The following is a 27,532-nucleotide window of genomic DNA, read 5'->3' as shown; positions in this document are numbered from 1 at the left end:
AAAACGAGACTTAACAAGATTAAGAGACATAAGACTAAAAAGACCTAAGATGAAAAGTCACGTAAAAGATAAAACAAGATCAAACAGACGTAACAAGGTGAATAATGATATGAAAAACATAACAAGACAAAAAGCAAACGAGACGTCAAAGACATTAGAACAGAAAAAATGACATAAAAAGGCAAAAAAAGATGAAAAAGACATGAAAAATCACATAAAAGATGCAACAAGATGAAAAAAGATGTAAAAGACGAGACAAAAAACAATGGCAAGGGCGCAACAAGATGTAATAATAGGTAAATAGACAAAACAGGGCAAAAAAAGCTGTAAAAAATGTAACAAGATGAAAAAGACATAACCTGAAGAAACAGAGAGAGACAGTGAGACTCGACTGTGGAGAAAAGGTGAGGTTCATTTAGCTTTTCACAGAAACAGCTGGTAGAAATGTTCTTCAGAAGGCTACTTTTTACTTGTACACTTTGAAAACATTTCTACATGTTCACCTTCGCTTGAGTAAAGAAGCTGAATCACTCTCTGCACCTCGACTTGAGTAAGGAATTTGTTTGTTCTTTTGACACCTCTGCAAACAGATGCACGGGGCCGGGAGGTAAATGCAGCTCTGCGGGACGCCACAGTCGTGTTTGAGTGCGTGTTTCGAGTGTGTGACAGCACATGTGTGCGCGGACATGAAGAGAGCCGGGCAGCGCAGCAGCATGGCACAGTAGTGGTTTTGTGCTCCAGACCGCCGAGCAGTCTGAAGTTCAGTCAGAAGTTCTGTCTGTTGTCTTAATCAGAGCCAGGTGAAGCAGAGAGGCGGAGAGGGAAGAAGAAAGAGGCTGCGTGTAATTCTATACAGACACAGAGGTCCTGCTCTCAGTCCAAATATATCCCTTTCCTTTTTACTTCCTTCCTAAGAGATGCTAAATCTGATACAACTTCATAAAGGGAGACTAAACTGTAACTTTTTACAGATACTCCATGTGCAGTGATCAAACACCAATTTAAAAGACTAAAGTAAAAGCAATACAAGCCACTTTGTACTGACACTAAAAAAACTGCTGCTAATGACTCATTCTGTGGATGAAATATTACTTGCACCTCTCTTCATCTTTCTTTGCACTTTTTTTTTTCTGGTTGCACTGTAATTATTCACTGCAGCTCATGTTGTCATTACGGTTCTTCTTCTTTGCCTTATCTTTATAGTTTTTGTTAGTGTTGTTTTTATGTCCCTTATTATTGTAGCCCTGAGTCCCTTGCTTAATTTGTAAATATTAAAATTCTTAGTACTTTTTTAGTATTTTATTACTTATGTATATATATATATATATATATATATATATATATATATACATAGGCATTTCAATCCTCTGTATGTTCTTTATATAGAGCAGAATTTCCCCTTTCTAAGCCCCGCCTCTTTTGGAACCACAGTCAACTTTCTCCTTTCCTGTTTCCTGTACTAAGATATGCTATGCGCTAGCATGGCATGTGTATATTTTGAAAAGAAAACCAAATTTTGGTTAAAAGATGGCGCTGGGGGACACTAGCTCACTAGCTATCTACAAAAATCATTAGCTAGAGTTTTGCTCTTTTTCAAAACTCCAGCTAACTAGAAAGTAAGCTTATCTTCATCAGTTGTCAGGTAGCTAGCTGATAGCTAATGTTAGCAAATTGCTGGCTACCTAGCTATCTAATTTACATTAATTGTTACCTAGCTAGTTAGCTTGTATTTTTCCAACAGTGGATCAAAGTTTCACTGGGAACCGAGCTTACTCAACTGCTAATGGAGCACAGAACAAAAAGGGGCGGGTCTTAGGAAGAGTACATAACAGCTGCAATAATATATAAAAATGATTTTCACAATTTAAGGTGGTTTGTTTTTGATTTTATTTGATCCAGATCAATTAATATGTTTATCTTCTCTGTCGTTCTTTTCACTTATAAGTTATTTATTCTATATTAGATAATGATTTAATATATATGATCATTGTTTTTGCATTGATGATTTGATGGTTCCTTTCTTTTTCTGTGTCGTGTCAACCTGTGCATATAAATGAAACCATGAAGAAAATTCAAGATATTTAAATTTTTTGACTCAGTTATATGGAAATTTTATATTATTCGAATGTAATTTTTGCAACGACACAACATGCTCCAACTGGCGGTGACTTTCATTCAAACAGCCTTTCACTTTGATCAATGTGTGCAACTGCAACAGAGCTAGCATGCCATGTTTTAGGGCTGCAGCTAGCTATTATTTTCATATCGATTAATCTGTCAGTCATTTTCTTGATTAGTTGTTCAGTCCATAAAATGTCAGAAAATGGTGAAAAATGTTGATCACTGCTTCCCAAAGCCAAGGTGTCCTCAATTGTCTTGTGAAAAACCCAAAAATATTCAGTTTACAGTCATAAAGGACTAAGGAAAGCAGAAAATATTCACATTTGAGAAGCGGAAATCAAAGAAGTTGGACATTGTTTTCTTAAAAACGAGCTTAGCAAAACAATGTGTTGTTACATTTAGTATAAAATCTGTAGTAAAACCCAGTGTTTCATATTTTCTCAATTCTCTCTATTCTTATGGAGCATATGCAGCTGGTTATCCTGCAGGTTTAGTGCATCATATGCTCGGCTCCTCTGCACAGCATCCAGCAATATAATGCAAGATATGAGCAGGGAGCATATGGAGAGCATGTGTACTCATATGCAGGCTTATTGGCTCAGGAGATGGAAATAAACTATGAACCAAGGCTGAAAAGAAACAGATCTGCAGAGGAATGGGCAGGAGATGATAAGAAGTACAAGCAAACCAGAGGAACGGCACTGAGAGGCAGAAAAAGAACATTACCAGAGATGGAGAAGGGGGAAAATCTGCACCTGCACTGTGGAGATTTAAGGAAAAAGACAAGATTTACATGCAGACACTTACTCTCTCGGATGTTGTCAAAGGTCCACTGCTTGTTCTTGAAGAACGGGTGGCTTTTGATCTCATCCACTCCGCTGCGGCCCAGACGAACCTTCCTGCACACAGGAGCAAGACTGTGAGCGGCAGAGCCTCCTCAGCCCGAACACAAAACACACCCTCCACCTCCACCCACCATCGTCATCAACATCCCAAACACACAGCAGGCCAGTTGAGTGACCACTAGGCACTGACCACACTGACCAGCATGGAGAGCCGCATGACCACTGGTGGACACTGGGACCTCCTCTAAACCAGACAGATAATACAGGTCCAGGAGGAGAGACGCTGCAGGAGGTAACAGCAACAACTCTGACTGACTCCACTCTTTAAAACTCTACACACACTCTTTCTCCTTCGCTTCTCATCCCCCCCTTTCCTCCCTCCTCCACCGCTGGGTACAGGGCTGGAGGGGTGCGGCAGTTTGGGCTTGCCACGTGTGGGACATTCCAGACCCAGCCAAGAGGAAGAGAGGGCAGGGGCGGGGAGGAAGAAAGAGAGAAGGGAGAGTTTTTAAACCCCCGCATTAAAAAAAAAAACAAAAAAAAAAAAACTCTGACATGCAACCGAGACAGGCTTCTACACCGAGCCGTGTTTTCAATGCCCGGAAAACTGCAGGAGCGCAAAGGAGAAAGTTATGGCAGAAAAAAAGGGGAGGATGGAGGAATGGAAAAGTGGCACCAAGAAAAGGTAGATGGAGAGTGATGGCAAACACATGGGAAAGAAGTGGTGCTTACAGGAATGATTCAGCAAGACAACAGTGACAGAGCATGTGTGGTGAAAGAATGTACTGGTCAGTGTTCAAGATGTGTGTGTGTGTGTGTGTGTGTGTGTGTGTGTGTGTGTGTGTGTGTGTGTGTGTGTGTGTGTGTGTGTGGGTGTGTGGCTGGGCAGCCGTGCACATGAGAGATTCTGTGTGTGGTGGGAGAATAGTGAGTGAGAAGGTAAATAAACGGAGGGAGGGAAAATGAAAGGCTGCTCTGTATTAAAGCAGAAAAGGGCCTGTGTTTGAGCCCTGTCGGGGGGCGGGGCTACTAATGTAAACAGGAAGTGGTTTCTTCCAGGGGGATGGGCCATGAACCAAGCACATCACCCACACCCACACAGTCACGTAACCTTTAATACTAATAAATACGATATTACGCAGATAAAAGTGCACCATTTGAATCAGGAATGGTGGCTGGGATGAGCAGGAGTCAACTGATGTCAGTTTTAACAAACTAATAAAAGACAGAATATTCGTTTTATTAAAGAGTAAGTCTGGTGATATCCTCTGTTTTTCTTTTCCTCAACAAATCCATGAAAAGACCAAAACCAACAATGATTTGATTGTACTAACAACTGATGTCTGTGTGGTCAAGATGATTGCTTAGTAATCAGATTACAAAAAATAAATTACTATAATCAGCTCAGATTACATTATAGAAAATGTGTAATTACAATATTGTTATATTGTCAAAGACTACTTCATTACATTTTATTCCATTCTGATTACTTCTTTAAAATATTAATATTTTAAAGCTATGAAACTTTTTATATATATATTAGTTTATTTGTCAGGGACGTAGCAGGTTATAGTAACAAGAAACAGACGTGTTGCATTCAGCCCTTGTCAATAGTTAGGCTTCCTACTTAAAAGATCATTAGGCTTCAATTAACGATTATTTTCACAGTCGATTAATCAGTTGATTGTTTATCAAATAATAGCTGTTTGCCTATAAATGTCAGAAAATTGAGAAAAATGTTGATCACTGTTTCCTAAGGCCCAAGGTGACGTTCTCAAACATCTTGTTTTGTCCACCAGCCAAACAAATTCAAATTATTGCTATAGAGGAATAGAGAAAACAGAGAATATTCCCACTTAAGAAGCTGGAATCAAAGAGATTAATCGATCATCAAAATAGTTGATCAATACATAAAAACACAAAGGTTCATTAGTAAAATGAAGTACATAATAAATAGTAAAATGCACAGACAGAAATCAGTGATCAATCAACAGGTTTGGTTTTGTTTCAGCCAGTGTTTCACCTTTCCTCTAAATATTTTCAGATCAGTTTGGGATTTTATTTCCATTTGGTAGTGCAATCCAAAAATGTGTGCCTTTAACTGAAGAGGATGACTGACCAAAAGTGTTTTTTTTCTTCCGTGCGACTCTGCAGTTGGCATTTGATGATCCCCTCGTTGTTATTATTCTATTGGAGCCTCTTTTTGTGACACATGGACAAAGTTCAGTCGCCGGGGCAAGACTGTTCTATTAAATCAATTTGGCAAAAGAAAACTTGATAAAGCTGTCAAAACTATTTTTCAAATAGTTTCATTTGTTTTTGGTCAGTTATTTTCCAGTGTTTGTTTATACAGTGATGTAACAGGCCTGACAGCTGGCTGTGAGCCCTGACCCCAAACAGTAACACAATAAGATAAATGTGAAAATATCAAGGATGCATGAAAATCTGAGCTGCCTTAAGGGTTTGATAACCAATGCTCCGCTTTCATGAGGGGCTTCTTAGACAGTGTTACAAGTTGTGGTGGAAAGGAGAAAAAACAGAACCCTGTGCAAAAAAAAGCATTTTATTTGCACTGAAACTATTTTGAGAATTTTTTTAGTATATGGTGCAATATTTTCAATGTTTCATTTTATCAAAAAGTATTCAGATTAGATGACATTACTTTTGTAACCCAGTGCATCAAGTTACATATTAAATGTTGTGAGCAGCTTCATGTCAGAACGACTGTCTTTCTACCGACATACAACGGCACCACAAGCCGAGTGCCATGTAGCTCCATTATTTTGGATAGAAGGCAGAAATCTCTACGGCTGATATCTCCAGAACTCTGCAACGCACACGTCAAAAAAATATCTAGACGGACAAATAGCACTACAGGTAAAAGGAAAAGTGTGTATTTTTTTGGTTTTTGGGGTGAACTGCCCCTTTAAATCTTCAGTAGGAGCCAATAATCGTATTGGTTTTGGTCTTTTCCGTGAGATTTGTTGGAAGGAAGAAAACGCTATCAAATATAGAATAAGGTCAGCATTATCTTTTGATAATTGGGTCTTGAATTAAAGAACCACAAACTTAATCGGCTGAACTGGAGGTGAATTTACCCCAACAGCACCACACTTTATTCACCAAACATCTCTTGCGATCTTGCCTTGTGGTGGACCCACCAAAAACATGTAGTGAAGGACTGAGATGATTTTTGTCAACCTTGTTTTGTCTTATCTTTAACACAGTTCTCACACTGTTTGTTTAAGCTGCTGCTCTTCTCAGATGAGTCTACAGTACAGTGTGAAGAACTGGATGTCTATTGATCATGTTCAGTCAAGATTCAACATGTTTTATCTACTTTCAACACGTGTCGTTTTTAGATCTTTTTTTTTTTGTCAGAAACTTGAAAGTTTATTTACGGCGTGGGTGCTTTCTGTTCTGTTCTGTGATCCGGAGCAAAAAAGGAAAATCCAAGTTTGTATGCAGCTGCCTGCACATGACAGGCAGCCTGAAATTGTGAAATATTCTGAATTCTTATTAAAGCAAAAAAGCACAAGTGTTAGTTTTTGGATTTCCATGTGCGAACCTGTCAGTAAGAAAGGCACAGATGAGGTCTTTGGCATCCTGAGACATCTCTACATCATCTGGGAAGACGAGCGAGTTCTTGTGGTTCATGATCTTCCCATACGTTCCGACGAGGGACTCGGCATAGAACGGAGTCTCACCTGCGGAAAAAAAGTAATCTCATGCAGTGATTCATTTATAAGATGGACATTTTGGGGTTTCAACTGAAAAACAACAAAAACGAACAGGATGTCGGCCTATCTGTTTGGGTTAAGTTGTCGATGATTATACCAGTGACTCAACAGTTACAGCCTCACTCCAACGTCCAGGACAGGATTTTACATAATAGAGGTGCTGCATCATATCCTGTTGACATGTTAATGAATAAAAAACATGGCTGTATAAACGGCAGGCCACTTACCGACCAGCAACTCATAGATAAAGACTCCCACAGACCACCAGTCGCACTCCCGGCCGTAGTAACCATCTCCACCCTGAGACTGGAGCACCTCAGGGGAGATGTAGTCTGGTGTGCCCACAGCTGTGTCACAGTGCACCATGCCTGTCTGCAAACAGGAAAATACACGAGATTTACCGCAGAGAGAAAACAAGAGAAGAATAGAAGGGATAGTAAAAGGTTGGGAGAAATAGGGGAGAAAGCAAATATGTAATGCAGCGTCAGGACCAAGGCTGCGATTTAATTTTTATTGTGATGGTCATCCTGCTTTTTTTTTTGGACCTGCCCAGAGAAGAGGCCAGATTTCTCTCTACTGCTGCATCCTGTACGTTCCTAAAGAAATCTTCACTTAAGACTGAATTAATTTAAGGTTCTTAAGCTTTTCATCAAGGGAACAAAAATCACCGAGCATGTCTTCCTGGCTTTTCTGAATTGGTTAAATCCACTCTTCATTTCGGCAGTTTATATTTCACCCAGCAGCTGTTAATCTGATAGAATCTCTGCAGAGTTCAGACTCGTCTCCCTCCTCCTCAGTCTGGCTCACTGCAGCTATCAGGGCACGTTTTGGTGGCGAGAGAAACCGGTAAAAGTTTAAATATTCCTAAAATAAGCGCCGTCTTGTGACTAAATATACATGCCAAATTCAACTTAGATCTTCTGTTCTTCCGTTCTGCATTAGCAGCCCCACCTACAGTAACTTTGAGGCAACCAGAGCAGTGTGCAAATGTATGATGGTCGGTTTTAAGAAGAAGAAAATAAAATACAGACTGAATTAAACTTTTTTACTGTTTGAAGAGTCTAAAGCAGAAGGCGAAGCAGATTAAAATAACACTTCCATGATTTCATCAGCCACTAACTGTCGCAGACAGTCAGGAACAATGAGGGAACATTTACACTGAGTGTCTCTATAAACACAACCCCATGTCTTGTCTGTCCAATTTGTGTCTTTGCAGGTCCTGGTAGGCAAGGCCAACCCAGTACAACTGGGAGCACCTGGCCAGTTTCCCAGGGGTATAAAACAGCCTGATCTTCCCGTTGGGGGCTCGCCAGGGAAGGCATGACCCGGCTCACGAGCCATGACAAAAACTGGAGACAATATGGAGACAATAATGAAGGGATGAGGTGTGTTAATCAGTGTTACCTGTGTGTCAGCAGATGGATGAGTGACTAAGTGATGTGTGGAAAATGTTGTATGGTTGAAAACCTAAACTAATGTAGCCGAAGACAACCAAACAAACACTGATGGGGAGGAGGACGCGGGACGGGAAGGCCAGGCTGTATTTTACCCCTGTGAGGTTGGCCAGGTGCTCCCAGTTGCACCGGATTCACCCCACCTACCAACAGCACCATGTAAAGGAGTGAATGTATGAAACACATGCTGGTGTGTCCTTCCATTGTTGCCTCCTGTGTTTGTAATTTTCTCGTAGGGCTGAGGACAATATTGTGGTCATTTTGGACAAAGCTTTGTGTTCCTCCACACAGCACAGATGCAGGCGGGAAATTTGCATGAAGGCAACACAAACAAACATGGTGGAGAGCAAACGTGACACAGAAAATTCCCTGCGTTCCAATGCCCACACATCCATACTATTTAGTATGCCAGAAAAAGATTTAGCATGTCCCAATACATGGTATGTCTAATGCAGAATGCCAAAAATACCAGGATATCATAAAGCATCCGCTCACGTTTTGCAGTATGCAAGCCAGCATGCTCTGGCTGTTCTCAGACCACAATGTGATGGATGTGTGAGCAAGAGGGTTGAAAGATCAAGGCGCAATGTTATGAGGAAGTAGTACGTCCCAATTGAATGCATACTGCATGCAGCAATGCATACTTTGCAGCTGTGGTCAAAATGATAAATGAGGAGCTCGTAACTAAAAGAGGGGCAACTCCTGCATTGATGTGGGAGTCACAATAATTGAAAAAAAATATTTCTTGACTGTAAGAATTCATGCGAACAGCCCATCAGCTCGGACCAATGTTATGAAAAGTCAGAGAAAATTTTGTAACACGAGTTGCTGAGTTGTTGTCTGTTGGTGTCATATTCTCTATCACTTCTTCTGTAAACTCAACGTTGCTTTTTAATTCATCAGAGCATCCCTGACGAGCCCCGAGTCAGACGTGACATGGCTTTGAGCTATTATTTTTCAGGACCCAGAAAATTAAGCGTCCAGGATGCTTTGATGCATCATAATGCATCATAACATGGTTAGTTGTTCTAACTATATACATGCAGATTAGGTTATGGGTGGGAATCCTATTATGTGGGTCGAAAAACAAAAAAGGGGAAAAAAGGGGGAGAGGTAAAACATCTGTAATAATATTTGTCCATTGATATGCTGTCTCTAATAAGAAATAATTTACAACAGAAATAGGTATTTATTATAAACTGTTCATTCATTGAATTTACTTGTATTTAAATGAGCTATAAATGGTTATATGTACTGTTTTATAGATATATGAGATTTTGGTGATATTGCACAGCCTTATTTTGTCTAAAATACCTCTGAAACTTTAACAATATTCCAGACATTCTGAAGAAAACTGGATCAACACCATTGATCCAAGGTGAGAAAATCAATTGAAGGCAGAGTTCAGGCAGCTGGACTGTTTTGACCACGTTTATGTGACACATTTTGTCGTCTACAGTTGTAGATTTCCAGAGCGCTTAAATGTGTGCTCTCCAGCTTGTGAACCAGCTATTTAGAAAATGCTGTGGTAAAAAACAAAAAGGTGGAAAAACACTTCCCGAGCCGCAGCGGAGGCGGGACCTCTGCTGTAGTCTGGATTGGTTGTTTAGCATAATAACTTGTGAGGCCTTTCAAAACAACCTGATGCAAGAGTGCAGGAGTGCTGCACCTCACAATCTCAACACTTGGTGGTGCACTAGGGCACTGAAAAAAAAGGCCATTTCACTGTCTGTTCATTCTCTGCAAAATTAAAGGACTAAAACTGCTTTCACACCGAGAGGTTCAGGTCCGACACATTTCAAAACCACAAAGACACGACTGTGAGCCGAACCTACCGAGTCCATCTTCATACATGTGCCGAAATCTGCCAGCTTGAGGTGTCCGTGTTGGTCCAGCAGCATGTTGTCAGGTTTGACGTCACGGTGAATGAAGCCCAAGGAGTGGATGGCGTTCAGCGCCAGCACCACCTCGGCCGTGTAGAAGCGAGCCCACTTCTCGGGTATGTCGTAGTTCATGGTGAGCGTGACCAGGTCGCCTCCGGCCATGAACTCCATCACCATGTAGAGGTTGCGTTCGTCTTGGAAAGCGCAGCACAGCTACGAGACAACAGACTTAGTGTCAGTGACAGAGACAGATTTGACAGGCAGGTGTGTGTGTGTTTTATCTGAAGATGATCTGTGTTCAACATAAAACAACAGACCATAAAATCAAGTCACAGATTTTTATCTTCAACTTGGTGCCAACATCATAACACCAGTTTATTACCTCAGTGTACACAAAGAAGAGCTGAGGCAAAAGAGTCATCTGGGTTATCCTCTGTGCTTTGGTGTGATCATAATACACAGTAAATATTGTCTTTGCAGCTCTTTAATTGTGAGACTGAAATTGAAATTTGACCGTCCTCACATCACTAATTATTCTAAAAGTGTTTCCTAAATTACTTACTAAATAATCACACACCTCCTCACTGTTTATACAGGATGCAACTTGGCAGGCTCGCTGAATCAGTAACTTCTTTTTAATCAACTTACCTTTTTTTTCAAAAATCTGTTATTAACTCTAACGTGCTATTTTATTGCCAACATGTCTTTTCTGTTTTATTATTACTGTTCATGTTATTGTTAGGGGCTTTTATTTCATTTCTCAAAATGTTTTGATCCTGGACCGACCATGTAAAGCACTTTGTTTTAAAAAGCACTGTATTAATTAAATTTGTGATTTGTTGTCTTGATGACTAATTCTACTGTATAAGTTATTTATGGTTCTTACATATCATGGCTGCATTCACTTGTGCTCTACATTTTGTACACTGTTTTTTGTTTATTTTGTGTATATCACAGTTACATATGTTGTTTATATCACTACCTCATTAATTTAATGTTCACTCTGCACATTAAATGAGTTGTTTTAATTATCTGATTCAACACTAAGCTGCGTTTTGTTGTACAATGAAGCTGAATTTAATCCACACCAACACACATTATATTGTTTAGCATTGATACTGAGTTAATTGTTTAAATATATCAGCATACACACTATATATTGCTATTGAGACATAAAATTACATACAACATGATAGAAGTCCACAATTAAACTGCCTAAAGCTTAACAGAGATGTAGAACACTTTGCATAGATGCCGGTACTGGTGCACCCTAAAAATATAGATATAATTATGTTTTTTTTAACAGCTGTATGCTACTGACCCTGTATGGATGTGATGTGATTGCTATCATTGTTATACGGCCTGGCTCAGGTTAAAACAGAAAGGCGTACGGGACGCTGCTGGCAAGTAGCAGGGTCCTGATTCAGGGTTATAAATTACATGATATCTGATCGGTGCATAGACCCAAAATACCTGATCCAGCATTTTAGGCTGTATGGAAGGAATTTACGACACTGGTGTTGATATCAGAACAACACTACCGCTTAAACGTTATTCTCTAACTCTTCGTGCTGTATATAAATTTGACGAGAAAAAAGAATAACAGAAATATTTAGTGTATTTATTTTGGTGTATTTGTCAAACTACACAAGAGTACCACTTTACAATAAAATTACTCCTATAAATGATTTATAAAAAAGTGCTGAAAATGTCAAGTTAAACAATATGGCCAAAGTCTTAGTGTATGAATCTGTTAATTTGTTAATTTGATAAGCTAAATGAAACATTTTGATTATTAAAATGTGCTGATGGTGGTTACATTCTAGTAGCTTTTTCTCCTTTTTATTTTATGTGATGTAAGTAAGATGTTTACAGCCTAATTAATAACCTAATTATACGTTATTTAAGCAGATTGGGAGATCAGGCCTAGTATTTGACAGATTATAATAATATCTGGTACATGAATACGATATAAATTGTATGATGTGTGTGTTTAAAGGGGCCAGAAATCTACTAAAACCTACTGAGCGTCTGTAGTGGAAAGCATCAGGAAACATGCTGTTTCTTTTGCATTTAAATGTTCATTCGCTCCACTCTGTTACGTGTCCTGTGTTTTCTGTATGCGTGCACACCTGCACCACCCAGGGACTGTTGGAGAAGGCCATGATGTGCCTCTCCTCCCAGAAGAACGCAGAGTCTGACCGCTTGATCATCTCAAACTTGTTGAGCTGCTTCATGGCGTAGACCTTCTGCGAGGCCTTGTGGCGGACCTACAGCAGAGGAGGGCAGACGTTAGCGTGTAAACATCGATAACTGTGCGGCGACAACAAGAACAAGATGGTAAGAATGTCACAATGACCGAGATAACATGAGAAACACGGAGACGGAGTGAAGCAGAGAGGGGAACCCATAATTAAAGGCACACACCCATAGAAAGACATGCTTACACAAGATTTTAAGCGCAAACACACTAAGCAACCCCCGCCCCCCCCCCCTCCTCCACACCCCCACACCAGACTTCACACTCCTCTCCCACACGCTGAGCCTGTCCAGACTTGTTTCTACCACAAGACATTCAGCAGAGACCAGATTCAGTCTTCCTCAAGCAACAACATCTGGAAAAACTGGGAGAGAAAAGAATTACTGCCTGCCCTAATTACTTTTTTTTAAGTTAAAGTCAGTCAGGTTGGTCGTGATGAGGAGGAGGATGCCAATTATACTTGAAATACCAAAAACAAGCTGCAGCTGTTACATATAGACACATAAATATATTTTGGTAGATTTTTTGCTCCCCCTAGTGGCTCCAGTTTCTGGTATTTTGATGCAAATTCAGGAACATCTGGAGAAACTCTCCTGCTTCATCTCCCTTTATATCAAACTGCACTGCTGCTGCTGCATAATTTAACATCTCCATCGTCTCCAGGGAACAATCTCACATTTATTTAACATCTCTTTACAGACAGAAACATCTCACCAAATAACACACATCTAGTATTCTGAATATATATAATAAATTACAAAAGAAGAGAAGATTTTATTGTCCAGAGCAAAGAGAAATGAGAGAGGGAGATATCTGAGGTTTGGGTTTGGAATTTGGAAAAGTCAGGCTTGCAGACATGCTGACAATAAAAATAGAAATTTACAGGTACTGCAGTGTGTTTACACTCCTTATCTACTGCTCAGTATCTACTTAATTGTTTTATGTGTGTTAATTAAAGGCTTTTATTGGCCTACATTCAGATTTATAAGTTACCAGCACAACAAACAACACCAACAAGGAATAATTTTTACACTACCTTAAACCACGGTTGCTCTGAAAATTTAAAACTATCTTAAAATTTAGAAATATTAAATTTAATATATCTCTTTAAATCTCAGTTTAACTTTTACTCTAAACCTGGGTTAATTCTGGTGCACCAAAACTCTGATCTGTGATCAAGTATTTACTTTTCAACTTACACGTGACGAAGTTTGACTTTAAAATCATGAGCTAGTTATTAACTTTTAGCGAGACAGCAAACAATGCAATGATTTGTCAACTGTCTAGCTAGCTAACAAACAATGTAATGTTTTGTTAACTTTTTAGCTAGGTAGCAAACAGTATAACTTTATTTTTAACTATTTAGCAAACAATCTAACTGGAAAAAAAAGAAAACAAACTTTTTAGCGAACTATCAAACAATGTCATGTTTTTTTAAAACTTTTTAGCTAGCAAGTAAACAATGCAATGTTTTGTTAAGGCATACAAAGCAGCAGAAACTTAATGATTTTCCTTTTTGTATTCTTATATAGATACCGGATCTTAGACTTAGACTTATCACATCCATTTTTAAATAAGCTCTACTTAATTTTGGTTTATATCACTAAGCTTGGTTTTACTAAATTGAGGTTAATTTTGAATTGTGCAACAGAGCTCTGCTTAATTTCAAATCTGGATAAAACTTAATCTGGATTAAATTTAGGTTTATAAAACACTGATTAGAACTAATCTTGGATTAAATTCATCTTTGTTGGTGAAACTCACAGACTACCAACTCAAGATCCTGTCAAGAATTCTGCTGGAAGAACATAATATGATGTTTTTGACGGCAGTGAGGTTCTCAGGTACAGGATGACTGGTGGAGGCGGTGTGGTAAATCACGGGCAGACAGCCTTCATATATTTTGGGGCTGCTCTCTATAATCCAGTCATTTTGGTAAGAGATTGCCAAAGAAGCCAGCAGCATTTCTGCAACAGATGACTGCTCTTTTGTCACGCTGTGCCTGGGCGAAATCCTAAACAAACTCATGGCTCAGGGAAAAGCAAGAAAGCTTTATTTGATTGCTTGTTTTGAAAAAAACAAACAAAAAAAAGTTTCAAGAAAAAGAAACACCTCACCAGCTGCACTTCTCCGTAGGCGCCTCTGCCAATCAACTTCACTTTCTCAAAGTCCTCGAGCTTCACCTGCAGCTCCCGCAGCTGACTCACCACCTTTTCATCTGCAGGACGGACACATAGGCATGTTACCACGGCAACAGACAGGTCAAGCTCCAAGCGTCCAGCTGCTAACTGCTGAATCAGTTACACTGAGCTAATGTTATTTATTAAAGACACTTTTAGATGGAAAAAGACAGATTAGTAGCACGGTGGGTGGTATAAATATTTAGGAGTCATGCTGCTCTGTGTATTTTCTCTTACATAAGACCCTTGATGTTAATTATAACCTTCATGAGTCTAAACAGAGATAAAGTGCAAAATATTCCACAAAGAAGTGATTACAACAAGCAGAATGAAGATATCTGCGTATTTCAGTGGATGAGTAGAGAACCTCATGCATAGAATTTGCTGGAAAAATAAAGTTTGATTTTCTTATAGCATATATTTATTTAATTATTTATTCTTCCCAGAAGCAAAATGTATGTTGGCAACAGGAGAAAAGTGGGATGACATGTCATAAATTGCTAGATAGATGTGACAGTGACTTTCTCTTTAAACTTTAACCTGTCCATCTTTATACAACACAACAAAATGGTGCAATATATCAAACCTCTGAGACTTACATTTATTATCTTAATGACTTTATTTCTTTTCTTACTGTTATTTTTTTCTTTAGGATGTCCAAATATGTAATTGCAATATGTATGAAACTGTGTGAAGCCAAACTGTTATGAGCATACTTATGTTTTTAATTTTTTCCCCTTCACTTCTCACTCTCCGAGTGTTTTTATAGTTATGTCTCTTCTCTCACCTCTTGAAAGAAAGAAATAGATCAATCAATCTCAAGAAAATAAGATACTTCCTTACTCTTTTTTTTTTTTTTTTTTAAATCTTGGCTTTGAAAATGTATACCATATTTTTTCTCAGTTCTTGTAAATCCATTTTTAACAACGTATTTTAAAAAGATAATTAAATAAATGAGGAGCAGAATCAAACAACAGTTGATTTGAACACCAAACTGTCACTGATAATAAAACCACAGAGGTGTTTATTCACGTATTTCTTATCTGTTCTGTGACCTTTTGCGTTTTTCATCATCTAGTCATAAGATTTCAACTGCACAAATGCTCTGTGTGTGCTGCAAAACAAAAAAACACACTCGGCTCCTCATGACCAGAGTGCTCTGATTTCAACTAAACAACTTTATAGATGTTTTTCGAGCTCAGCACGAGAATCTTGACCTTCACCAAACAGCTGTAGCTCTTACATCGGTTCAGAAAGGCATCTATGTTCTTGTTTTTCCGCAGGGCAGGATAGTTCAAATCATGAGCCAAGGCGTTCATGGAATCCTGGAAAGACAGAAAAGACAGAAAAAAAATCAATCACACTTTTGAAAAACAAACAACATACTGATTTTAATCAGTGGATCTATAATACACTCAATAATTCCTGTTTCAGTTTCCTTTGAGAGTGAAATTATGGAAGAATAAATCTTCCCCGGTTTGAGAATGCAGGGCCGGGTAAGTTGGATGAATGAGATCATATAATATCCCATTTATATGATGCATTAGAAGACATAAACAGCCCAGGTACAATCATCATAAAAACGTAGTGGGAGAAAGAATTGGGTTCTCAGATACAAAATGACTGATGAGAGTCTGAGTTGTATTCACACATGCTCCATAAATACATGTCACAGTCTGATGCAGTTCAAAATCATACACAGACGACACTATTACAAGAAAATATTATACAAAATGTTTACAGATATCTCTCCATCGTGTGAAAAATGTGGATGTAGAAGGTCATTTACTTCACAGCCACACTCTGACAAAAGAGTTAAACAATCAGTAACCTTGTATTTTGGGACAAAGATACTAAATGTTGAAGTAGACTGATGTCCAGAACTGGTATGATAACTCCTCCTGGGATACGGCCCTATCACTGCAAAAAATGTGTCCTATTATTGTGTAAAAAAAAGAAAGTTTCAACATTGAAACTATGACTCACAAAACTAATGGACACATTTCACCTCAAGAGAATCTGATTTATAATTACAGAAGTTAAAACCCAGATAAAATCATGTTTTATTATTGTATTCATGTGGCACCAAACCTTTAAATTATCTTAATTTGAACACTAAATCAACATTAAATTGAATTCTGTTGCACTGAAACGTAAAAGTTAAAATTAAACTGTGATCCTGTATTAACTTTAAACTTACATTTGAGGAGGTTTAACTTTCAAAATGTCTGCTTTTTTAAGATGAGCAAAATAATTCTCTGCTGAGCCATCATGAGTTGGCTAATGACGCTAACTAACTTTTTAGCTAGCTAGTAAACAATATAACATTTCTAAAGTTAGCTAGCAAACAACATAACCATTTTTCAGCTATAGATATCAACATAACATTTTATTTTAGATATAAATACAATACATATTGTACATATACAATATAAAGTGTTTTTTTTTTACTTATAGCTAGCTAGCAAAGAATGTAACTTTTTAAAAAAGCTAGCAAGCAAACAATATAATGTTTTTGTTTGTTTTTTTTAGCTTGCTAGATAAACATAACTTTATAAAACTTTTAGTTTGGTTGTAAACAATCAAGCTTTGTTTTTAAACTTTTTAGCTAGGTAGCAAACAACATCTGTTATTTCTTCTAACTTTTTTTCTTGTACTTTTTCACAGCAGCAATCAAATTTGTTTATTAATTTTATCTTTTTACATTTGGGTAAGCAAGCATCTCCATATTGATTAAAGTATTTAGTTTACATGAATAAACATGGATTTACAAAACTGAGATTAGTTTTGAATTGTGCAACAGAGCTCTGCTTAATTTCGAATGTGGATGTGCTCACTTTAAACCTAGTTTTGCTAAACTCTGATTAGAAATTCATCTTTGTTGTTGGAGTCCAGTCTCCCATTTTGCAGAAGGAACTAAATCTTAATTGCAGTCCAGGGTGGGGATGAGGATGTGGTAGATAAGGGATATGTAGGAAATGTGTATTTTCTTTTCTTTCTTTCTTTTTTCTTTTTTTTTTAACTGTATTTGTTTACATGGAAAAGCAGGATGGCAACACCATGTTTTGTTATCTTTGAAAATGTTACTTCACAATAAAAAAATAAAAAATTTAAATGTATTCTCAGTCAAAACGTTTCTAGGTTTACCCCTGGTGTATTACAACCTTTTTCAAAACAATTTTCCCTTTCAAACTAACCACTATATTGGAAAACCAAATGTCATTCAACATAGGAATTGTTATTGCTTTGGTTTGGCTTAAAGTTTCATTAACGAATTGAGAAACATGAAAATATGGTCATGTTTCAAATCAGATTTCAAGTTCTGTTTTGTTGGGAAAGAAGGAGGGAATATTTTTATATGATTCTCTCGTTAATCTGTCAGAACAAGTCTTGTTAGTTGGGCAACCCTGACCTTCTGCTGGCTGATACGAGTAAACAAAACTGAATGAATGGAGGACGCAAGAAAGGAAGGAAGGAAAGAATTCCACTTTTGTGAGCTGTGTGTGTCCTAAATGCAACATTAAAGGAAGAGAAAAAGAGACTGTTAACGTGCAGCACAACAAAACAATGAGAGGGGGGACAATGGAGGCTGGATGCGAAGACAAAACAAGTCAAACAACAACACTAACTCTCTACATGATGCAGTTGGAGCCCCCCTGCCCCAAACACACACACTATCACCAGCAAACAAACACAGACCCCTCCCTACAGAGGGCCGCCGGCAGCATCAGACCAAAAGCCGGGGCCTCAGGAGTGTCATCGGCGCTTAAATCAGCGGTGTTGAGTTTCACGTGGAAAACCAAAATGTCTCTTGTGATCCAAACACATGAAGCTGGCGGGGCAGGTGGGCGGGTGGGGGAGGGAGGGAGGGTGTAGGGTGACCCTCTGTTCCCCAAAACCAGGGGTCAAGTGGAGTCAACCAGTGTGCGAGTGTGTGTGTGTGTGTGTGTGTGTGTGTGTGTGTGTGTGTACGAGAGGCTGGGGGAGTCGAGTCTATCGCACTGTTTGTTCGGGGACATGTGAGTGGGTGGGCAGTGGCATGTGGAACAATTCTGCACCTTTAAATAGCAGCGGTGCGGAGAGATCTCCCCCACCGCAGGCAGACGGGTGGAAATAGACCTGAAGGCTCAGAAGCTATTGTGGGACAAACAGCTTATGGGTCTGGATTCAGGCTGAGCGCTCGAGGATCTGTGATCATTTTACACTCTGTGTGTGTGTGTTTGTGTGTGTTATAACGGCCATGGTTACTGCAGCACAGAGGAAACTCTGTGAGCCATATTAGCATGTTAGCACGTTAGCATTTGAATAATATGGAAATACAATCTAATTTTAGCAGATTCAAATGAAGCATTTGGAGTGTGTGTGTGAGTGGGTGTGGGTGTGTAGCATGCTTGTGTGTATGCTGTCTCCCTGTATCTGATTTCGCCCAGTTTTACTGCAATCACCTGAAACAGAAACTGTGGTACATTCAGTAAATCAGTCCCTCCAGGCTTTTTTAGGGGATTGTTGTGCCCTGAAACGTCCGATTTCGCTGCAGATTTTCACAAAAATTATGACACGTTGTGATATTTTAAGGCAGTTTTTGTGCAATGAAATGGCGTAAGGAAGTGAAGATTGCAAAAAAAGTTGTGATTCTATATTTATTTGAACCTGGGGGGGTTTCGCAAATAAACAAAATCAATTTGGAGAGCAAACTCAGTTAAAACAGCACAAAATTATAAATGACGTGGTGGGAAACTATGATGACTGGTCAAATTTCCGGAGAAGTTGCAGAGATTAGAAAAAATTGCAAGGTTGTGCAGAATTCATTCATTCAGAACAATTGAATTTGCGTTAACTGTTACGATCATAGCATCGTAACTTGCTGGAGGAACTGGTAAATGTACAAACTTAGAAATAACATCTGTGACTACGGTTGTGGCTCAGTATCAAATCTAAATCCAGTATTAAATCTGCACATTGAATTCAAATCGTTTCAACTCCCTCGTCAAATCTGCTTAGGTTTCATTCGTTTCAGGTATCAAAAACTATAAATACAGTAATATCACACTAAAGACTCCAGATAGTGAAGAGTATCCTGCCATATTTTCTACTACTAGCACCATAAAACAGTGCTTTATAAGTGGGACCCTGTTCTGTTACAGTGAACACTCACAAGGACACAATGAGTGAATCAGTTCTGCAGGATTCATACTTCTGTACTCACAAATTACTATTTGGTATCAATTCCTTTATGGCGCGGCTGCATCACTGTTAAATATTTTCAGTTCCTGTTTTGTGTCAGTAAACAGCTGTGGACAGGCACATTTCTGCAGCAAACCTGAGAGATGGCAGAAAGGAAATGTAGCGTGGGGTGGTGCTTCAGCCTGTGTGTTAGCAGGAATCTGGCATTCAATATACTGTGGTATACTGCAACACTGAAGGCACTGCAAGGTGATATGTTGCTTTTTTAAACTAATTTCAGTGAAACTGTTGCGAAACAAAAGGCATAAAGTTTACTTTTTTATGCAGTAAGAAAAGTGAAGTTCTTCCATGAATGTATCCTGATAGTGTTTTCAAAAAAATTGCTCAATCACAAGAAAAAACTGCAATACTCTCATGTATTGATATTTTCTCACACTCCTACGGGTTCTACTTTTCACCTGTAGATAAAAAACATGCGCCATTAAAACTATAACAAAAGTTATCTGTGTCATAATGAATTAAAAATCATATTGGTATCATCCATCCCTAACATGGAGGCAAACAACGCATTTTGAAATTTCTAAAAAAAAAACAAAAAAAAAAAACATAACAACAACTTGACTTTGCCAATGTTTTGTGAGTAATATGGTACATCCAAGACTTCACTCTGTTTATAAGAGATTTCTTTGATCAGGAGTTAGTTATTCCTTAGATGAAATCTGGATGATTACAGCTATCAGAACTGAACCCCATCTGAAAACCCCAGCACACGCTGACCGATCAGATCCAGTCTTTCTATGTTCGACAGTTCAAATGATAAACTATTTTAGTCCTACAGCTGTCTATCTATATGAAGCTATACTGATCAGATTTCACATATACACACACACTACACGGGCTACAGGTACCCAAGTTTCATCTGTAATTACATTAATTCTAACTGCAGTATCTATAATATCCACCTCACTGACTGATTAACACAGGAATTTGTAAATGCAACACACTGTACAGCTCAGGTTATTGACGAAACTCAGATCAGTCAGTGGACGACTACTGGAGCTTCTCTTGCAATCATTTCCTGGAGGAGTTTGGGAGTCTTGCAGGGAGTTTGTTTGTACAAGAATGATCTGCAGCATAACACCAGGAAGACAACGGTGGACTGTGAATTGTCAGTGTAGGCGAAAGCCAGTAACATCAGAGATGGCGCAGCATTTTTTCTTTATCATATGATCATCATTCTGGCCAACTATCATGGTTGTTGTGATAGTTTGTGAGTCACTCCCTGATTTCCCACTGTTTACAAAGCACAGACAGCACAAGTTGTTTTGCGGTTTCAGTGGTTCAACATTTAAACCTTCTGATTGGGCCTCAGACCAGCTTCAGCTGAAGACAATTAGACCAAAACTCGTTTGATTTTCTCTGGAATTCGGACAAATCCGAACATGATCCTGTGATTGGGGCTTGGTTGTACGTCCTCGCCGCCTGAGACAACACCTCCCACCCACTCGGCTGTGAGCTGATACTGCCTGAACACATTCAGCAACAATGGAGAGGCTCTCCGAGTGCATAGACGTGTAAACTGCGTCCTGTCTCCTCTGATCCAAGAGGTTTTGAAGACAGAAAGATGCCTCTGCTGATAAAGGCCTGAAGTAAAATTTTCCTCAGCATTATTATTTCCCGTACACATCATCTGATCTGCACATTTTTACATCGTTTGCAAAGGAGATTTCACGTACCTCCAGCACATATGTTAGCTACATCTTTTAATTGTTATTTGTTTTCATACCAACAATAACACAAAGAAAAGGAAAAGATTAACACCTCCATCTCATCTGAGGGTTTTGTAGACAGCTAGTCAGAACATGCTGATCGTCACATTCACTGCATTTGTTGTGTATAATTGCTGACTATGCTTATAGGAAGAATAATCATTAAGCTGTGTGTACATCCTGTAATCATGCTATAAGTTCACTCTTGTTATATATTATTATAAACAGCATTATAATGAAGAACTGTAGAGATTCTCTGGCCTGCAAATCATGTTTTCCAGATATAAGAAAACATGAATGTTTTGTGCAGACTCAACTAACCACAGTCTGTTTTTTTTTAACATATTGTGCAGCCTTATTATACATCACAACATGTGTTCAGTGATTTTCCTGAAGATAATTATGCTCATGCTTCAAATTATTACTTGGCAATTAACCAAGCTCATTAGCATTTATCATATAAAACTGATTGTTCTGGTGGTCCATAAAACACCACGCGCTAATTATTTCTATTTGTTATTTTTTGATTATTGTAATTTAAATCTACGGACGCCAATTTCTCCCGATGTGATGAAAAAAAATCCTGTAACTCATCATAATGAGATACTTTCCAGAACTAATGACCTAATAGCTCATTAATTTAGCGAGTCATTATTTTGAGTCGAAATAATGACTCACTATCTCAGAGTAATGGCAGAGCATCTCATAACAATGAGAAAAAAAAATTCTAAATAATAAATTATGGCTACAGTTCTACTCCAAGAACTTTTACTATAAAAAATATAGATCTATAAATGTTCCAGCTCAAGTAGATAGAGTCTGGAGCACGGCTTTAAAGCTGTGGTTAGAATGATTTTGCAGAATTAAGTCACTATTTTGTGATACTGAGTCATTATTTTTTGATATAGCTCATTATTCTGCAACACTAAGTCACTATTCTACGATACCAAGTCATTATTTTGAGATATAAAGTCATTATTTTCAGATACTTATTCAATATTCAGGTTTCTCACAATAATAAGTTACAGTATCTTCTTGTTAACCATTACACTGGTGAAAATGGGCTTCTGTAAGAATTGTAAGTCTAAAGAATTAATCTATAAATTGTCAAAAACAATAATTCCCCTCCCAAGAGCCTAAATTGATGCCTTAAATCTGTTTATCTTTTCGGACCGTGCAGCAAATTGTCACATTTGAGAAGCTTGTACCTGTGAATGTTTGGCACTTGTACTTGACAAACAAGGAATCAACTGTCAAACGTATCAGTGATTCATTCTCTGATCATCATTTCAGTGTGACACAACCACAAAGCAAATAAATCAAGTCTTAATGCGCTGACTGAAAATCATTACCCATACAGGTTACTTAGCTAAATAATGCCGGGTGGAATAACAACAGTTACACCTATTATAATGATGCTCACTGTAAAATAAATACAATTATTACAGAAATATAAATTAACGGCAGCTTATCTTCTATAAAGCTTCACAGACTCAGACCCAAATCCTTTGTTCTACAGATAAAAAACGCTTCAAAAAACATCTTTTGTGCACGGGCAACAAACATGATTGCAGACAAACAGGAAATAGTGACGTGAGGCCACGGCAGATTAGTTCCATTTCAATTCCAGGACGTGAGTTCAGCTTCCTGTGGGTAGCTCCCTGCATCAGGAGCGCAGTGACCATTGTTATGTCCACTGCAGAGCTGCGTGGAACGAGACGCAGCTGACTACACTGATGAAACTGAGAGTAACGACTGGTGGGGGTTTGGATGGACAGTCCATGTGGGATAAAAATGGAGTCATATCACTTCGACGTCCCATTATGTCACTCTATGACATCAGCTGGGTTTGCTGTGGTGAAGCTGAGAGCAGTGGCTTTACACCGGACTTTAACTGTGACTCACCAGCACTGAGAATAGACACCAGCAGGAAATATTGCAGACAGATAGAGATGTTACAACATCAGCTCTCCTTTAAAGGGACAGTTCACCCCAAAATCAGAAGTACAATTTTTTCCTCTTGCCTGTAGTGCTGTTTATCCATCTAGATAGGTTTGGTGTGAGTTGCCATTTTGGAGGGCTGTAGAGATGTTTTTATAATTTATTAAATATACCAGAATACATTTATATTAGGGCTTCCCTCTGAAAGTTGAAGATTTGAATCCTCAGTCGAGCAGTCGTGCATCACAATAAGAGGATTAAACAGAAGCTTACAATAATGCACAGGGATGACATTTCAATAAAGAGTTATAAATAAAGGGAATCATTAATATATTCATATGTGTCACACTTATAAAAAAAAACCCTGACAACATGCGTTGGCGGTGAGAGAAAGTGAAATACGGTTGGTAAACAAATTTCAGCTCCTGCGTCACTGTACACAGAGCAATAATTAACGTTAGAAACAGAGTCTCAAAATGACCACAAACCACAAAACAAACAGTAAGCAGAGAAGAAGCAGAGAAGATAGAAACGAAGTGCAGGTGATGCGCTGTCGGCCACTTCGCCAGAGAACATGGCGGAGCGCAGAGGACAGGTGGCGACGGCTTGATTTCTTGGGACTGTTTCTGCCACTGACCAGCTCCGAAGTGTCCGGCAACATGGTGGAAAGGATCCATACAGTGAGAGATCTTTTTTTAAAGAGTAAGATAAGTTTTGTTTAACCAGAAATGGTTGTTTTAGTGCACCGCCAAACTAACCAGACTAATAATATATATATATATATATATATATATATATATATAAATTAAGAATATTGGCTGATATATCAACATAGAATTTTTTCCCCCAATATTATTGGTCCTAAAAATGAAGTATGACTTGTGAGCAATGTCCCTGTCCAGATATCATGATCTCGTTGCTCAAGATACGGTGTAACATTAGCACCACTCAGCTAACTAGCACGGTGAGCGTGCACCTCTTTCTACATGGTGACATAGTTGGCAGGTGTAGTTTGGTAAAAAGAAAATACTTCCTCTACGAAACTGCTCACAACAAGGTCTGTGGATTATCTTGAGTAACCGTGTCACGATTTCTGGAACAAGACATTACTGCTGAGTTTTTCAAATGTATTTTTTGGGGCGCACAAGCTGAGGTCCATCTAGTCCCATTATATTCAAAAGAAGGCAGACATCTCTATGACTGATATCTCCAAAACTCTGCAACTCACACCGAAACAATCTAGAAAGAAAAACAGCGCTACAGGTAAAACGAAAAATATGTATATAGAGCTGTGACCGTACAGATTTTTTCTTTCTGCAGTGACAAAGCAACATAGTCCCACTGGATGGCGGTTTACCACAACTGCCTTAAAAATGAAGAGTAGTACAGCTCCTGTAAGGAATAGGGCAGCGTGTATCGTGTGTGTGCTGTGTGCATGTGATAGAGTCTGAGCAACAAAAACTTAAACTTAGCAGTCAACTCTCTATCTGGCAGTAAATGTACAGTTCGTGTCAGTTAATAAATACTGCAGCTTCTGATGATCAAGAAAAGTCTCGTCTGTTATTTTGAAAGTGCTGGAAAAGTGACAGGGTTGATTTTGGGGGTTGAAATGTCCCTTTAAATGTCTCAACTTATCATCAGCTTGATGTATTTACCACAATAATAATCCCCCTGTATGATTGCCTGGGTTTGCTCCAATGCCACCGCAATAACCTGACTGACTTACAACCACAGCTGATTCTGTCAATATATAACCAACACGAAGCAAGCAGGAAAAGGATTTATCTGAACGTTTCCCTATAAGATTTTTTTTTTCCTGGCGAGGCCATGTAGAAAAGCGTGTTCATCCAGTCTTGATATTTCCTCATTCTCACATTTGTCTAAAAGGCATTCGCCACACTTTAAATTGTATTTTCCACGAGCACAGTGCTGAAAAAACGTCCGTGCATTGGCAAACCTACACAGTACGTGGAGTGCGAGGCTGTGGCCCGGTGAAGTGTGATCCTGTCAAGACAAAAGCTGCTCCATATCAGCTCAGACATGAGTATCTGTTGTGAGAGGCCGGGGCAGAGGAGCTTAGCAGTGGCAGTGGTTTTATCAAAGTGGGCTGAGTACATTCTTAGGACAGGTCAGAGAGAGGACATAACAATTAGAGGACACACCAGAGACTCAACACTGACGGAGTGGCAAGAGAAGATAACCATCAGTTAGATTTTTAGAGAGGGCACCGATTTTTCTTTATGTCTGTGAATGACTTTTGAATGAGTTTTGTTTTGTTTTCACTTCATGAGGATCCCAAGTAGCCCCAGCGTGAGAACTGGCCATTCTTCCTGTGTTCCACCACAATTACTTTCGTACAAAACTTACACACATAATAGTTTTGTTATTTTTCTAGATTAATCGATGAGTTGTTCGGTCCATAAAATGTCAGAAAGTGGCGAAAAATGTTAATCACTGATTCTCAAAGCTCAAGATGTTGTCCTAAAATGTCTCGTTTTGTCCACAACCCGAACATATTCAGTTTACTGTCAGAAAGGCAGAAAAAACAAGAAAATATTCACATCTATGAAGCTGAAATGAGAGAATTTGGATATTTTTTCTTTAAAAAAATGTCTCTAAGCGATTAACTGATCACAAAATAGTTGGCGATTAGTCTACTCATTGACAAATAGTCAATTAATTGACTAATCATTGCAGGTCTTAACAATAGCATCATAAACACAGCAAACAAAAACAGCTCATCTCATTAAATTTACAGTAAAGTACAAACTGTCGTTGTTTCCAACAGACAATAAGTCAAATAGAATTTTAAATCACAATTCCTGAAGAAATCACAGCAGACTTGATATCACTTCTTCATATATAAACATAAATACTCCATCTTAATAAACAGAAATCACTGTCAGAATGATCTTAAAGTATCTAAATTTCCTGTTATATCTGTAAAAATGAGGAATAAAGTGTGTTTAACACAGGAAAAGGGGGCTACATGTTGACTTTAGGTGGAGTTTCCCAGGTTAAAAGCCAAAAAAAAGAGTAACAAAAGAGTCAACAAAAGATTACAGGTTGGCAAAACTTAAAAGTTTGAGCTTGATTCAAAACTCAGAAAAAAGTCAAGTTGAAGGCCTTTAACTGTGTATTTTTTAACTGTATAGGCAAATATCTGTCTATTTGATATTTTTTTTTTAAAAGTGAGATTTATTTTAATGTACATGTTGCTCTATTTGTGTTTTTTTTTATTTAGAATTATCAAAAATACAGGTAAAAGTTCACTGTTTCAGCACATTGATGTTATTTATTGTTAAACTGTAAAAAACCCTCAACCAATACATAGCTTTGTTACAAGTGTTCCCAAATCTTAAAAATGGTCTTATGTTAAAAATCTTAAACATTAAGGCTAAATTACAAAGTTTATACATATCTTTCCTTTCTGTGCTAAATGAATACAGATAAAACATCTTAGTTATCTCCAGCCTTATAAAGACTATTGTCCAACAACAACAGAAAGTATTCAGACTCCAGACTGTGTGACTGTTTTGTTTTTTTATTTGTTAACCTCAGCTGTTCTCTGAGACATCAGACATGTGTGATCATGACAGGATAACGAGCCTACTTTAAGCTCAGTGTAAGGTACAACACCCACCTGAATCGGACCCTGAAGGCAAATGAAACTCACCAGCAGTGTTTCCAAGTTTAGAGCAGAGTGTGGGTTCCTCATCAGGGTCTCCAGCTTCTTCAGCCGGCTCTCCAGTCTGCTCTCCGCTCCCAGCATGATTACAGCTCGGTGTATAATCCAGCTCAAATGACATGAAACAATAAAAAAAACACACAAAAACACCTGCAGGCCTGTGGGTTTTCAGTCTCAGAGGACACAGACAGGCGGTGGACGGACTCCGCTACTGCCGCTGCTGCTTGGCTCAGCTCCTCATGTCAACTCTGCGGTAAACTGCGACTTCAGTCAGTCAGTCAGGTGAATTATTTACCCGCAGCCAAACTCTGTCTGTCTCCCTGTCTGTCTGTCTGTCCGCCCGACTCACTGCTTTTTCATTAAACTCTCACAGAAAAGTGAAACCCGAGCGAGCGGAGCGGCACTTCACTCTCAGGTGAGCTCCGTCTGCTCCCAGGTAGCTACAACAAAATCTGATCCGACCACAA

The 27,532-nt window shown here is 38.6% G+C and overlaps 1 protein-coding gene across 7 annotated transcripts in view; it reads right to left on the bottom strand.

Annotated features, from left to right (window-relative positions):
- Nucleotides 1–27,532, bottom strand: part of LOC146314515 (rho-associated protein kinase 2-like) — a 59,739-nt gene extending 32,207 nt beyond the window's left edge. For 4 of the 7 annotated variants that reach the window (XR_014771952.1, XR_014771953.1, XM_084738060.1 and 1 more), the window contains exons 1-8: nucleotides 27,054–27,532; nucleotides 15,727–15,808; nucleotides 14,421–14,521; nucleotides 12,176–12,313; nucleotides 9,996–10,256; nucleotides 6,934–7,078; nucleotides 6,535–6,673; nucleotides 2,929–3,020 (exon numbers count right to left, since the gene is read on the bottom strand). Coding sequence is in view for 4 of the 7 variants with exons in the window: in XM_084738060.1 (XP_084594186.1) it covers nucleotides 2,929–3,020; nucleotides 6,535–6,673; nucleotides 6,934–7,078; nucleotides 9,996–10,256; nucleotides 12,176–12,313; nucleotides 14,421–14,521; nucleotides 15,727–15,808; nucleotides 27,054–27,149 (1,054 nt within the window). In the remaining 3 variants the exon portion in view is untranslated. The remainder of the gene's footprint in view (nucleotides 1–2,928; nucleotides 3,021–6,534; nucleotides 6,674–6,933; nucleotides 7,079–9,995; nucleotides 10,257–12,175; nucleotides 12,314–14,420; nucleotides 14,522–15,726; nucleotides 15,809–27,053) is intronic. The other 3 variants (XR_014771954.1, XM_084738061.1, XM_084738063.1) reach the window with 1 other exon arrangement.

The sequence above is a fragment of the Lutjanus erythropterus genome, chromosome 15 (genome assembly GCF_056507025.1).
Source record: "Lutjanus erythropterus isolate fLutEry1 chromosome 15, fLutEry1.hap2, whole genome shotgun sequence".
NCBI lineage: Eukaryota > Metazoa > Chordata > Actinopteri > Lutjaniformes > Lutjanidae > Lutjanus > Lutjanus erythropterus.
The sequence above is the reverse complement of the archived record's forward strand: the minus strand, read 5'-3'. Positions and strand labels throughout refer to the sequence as shown.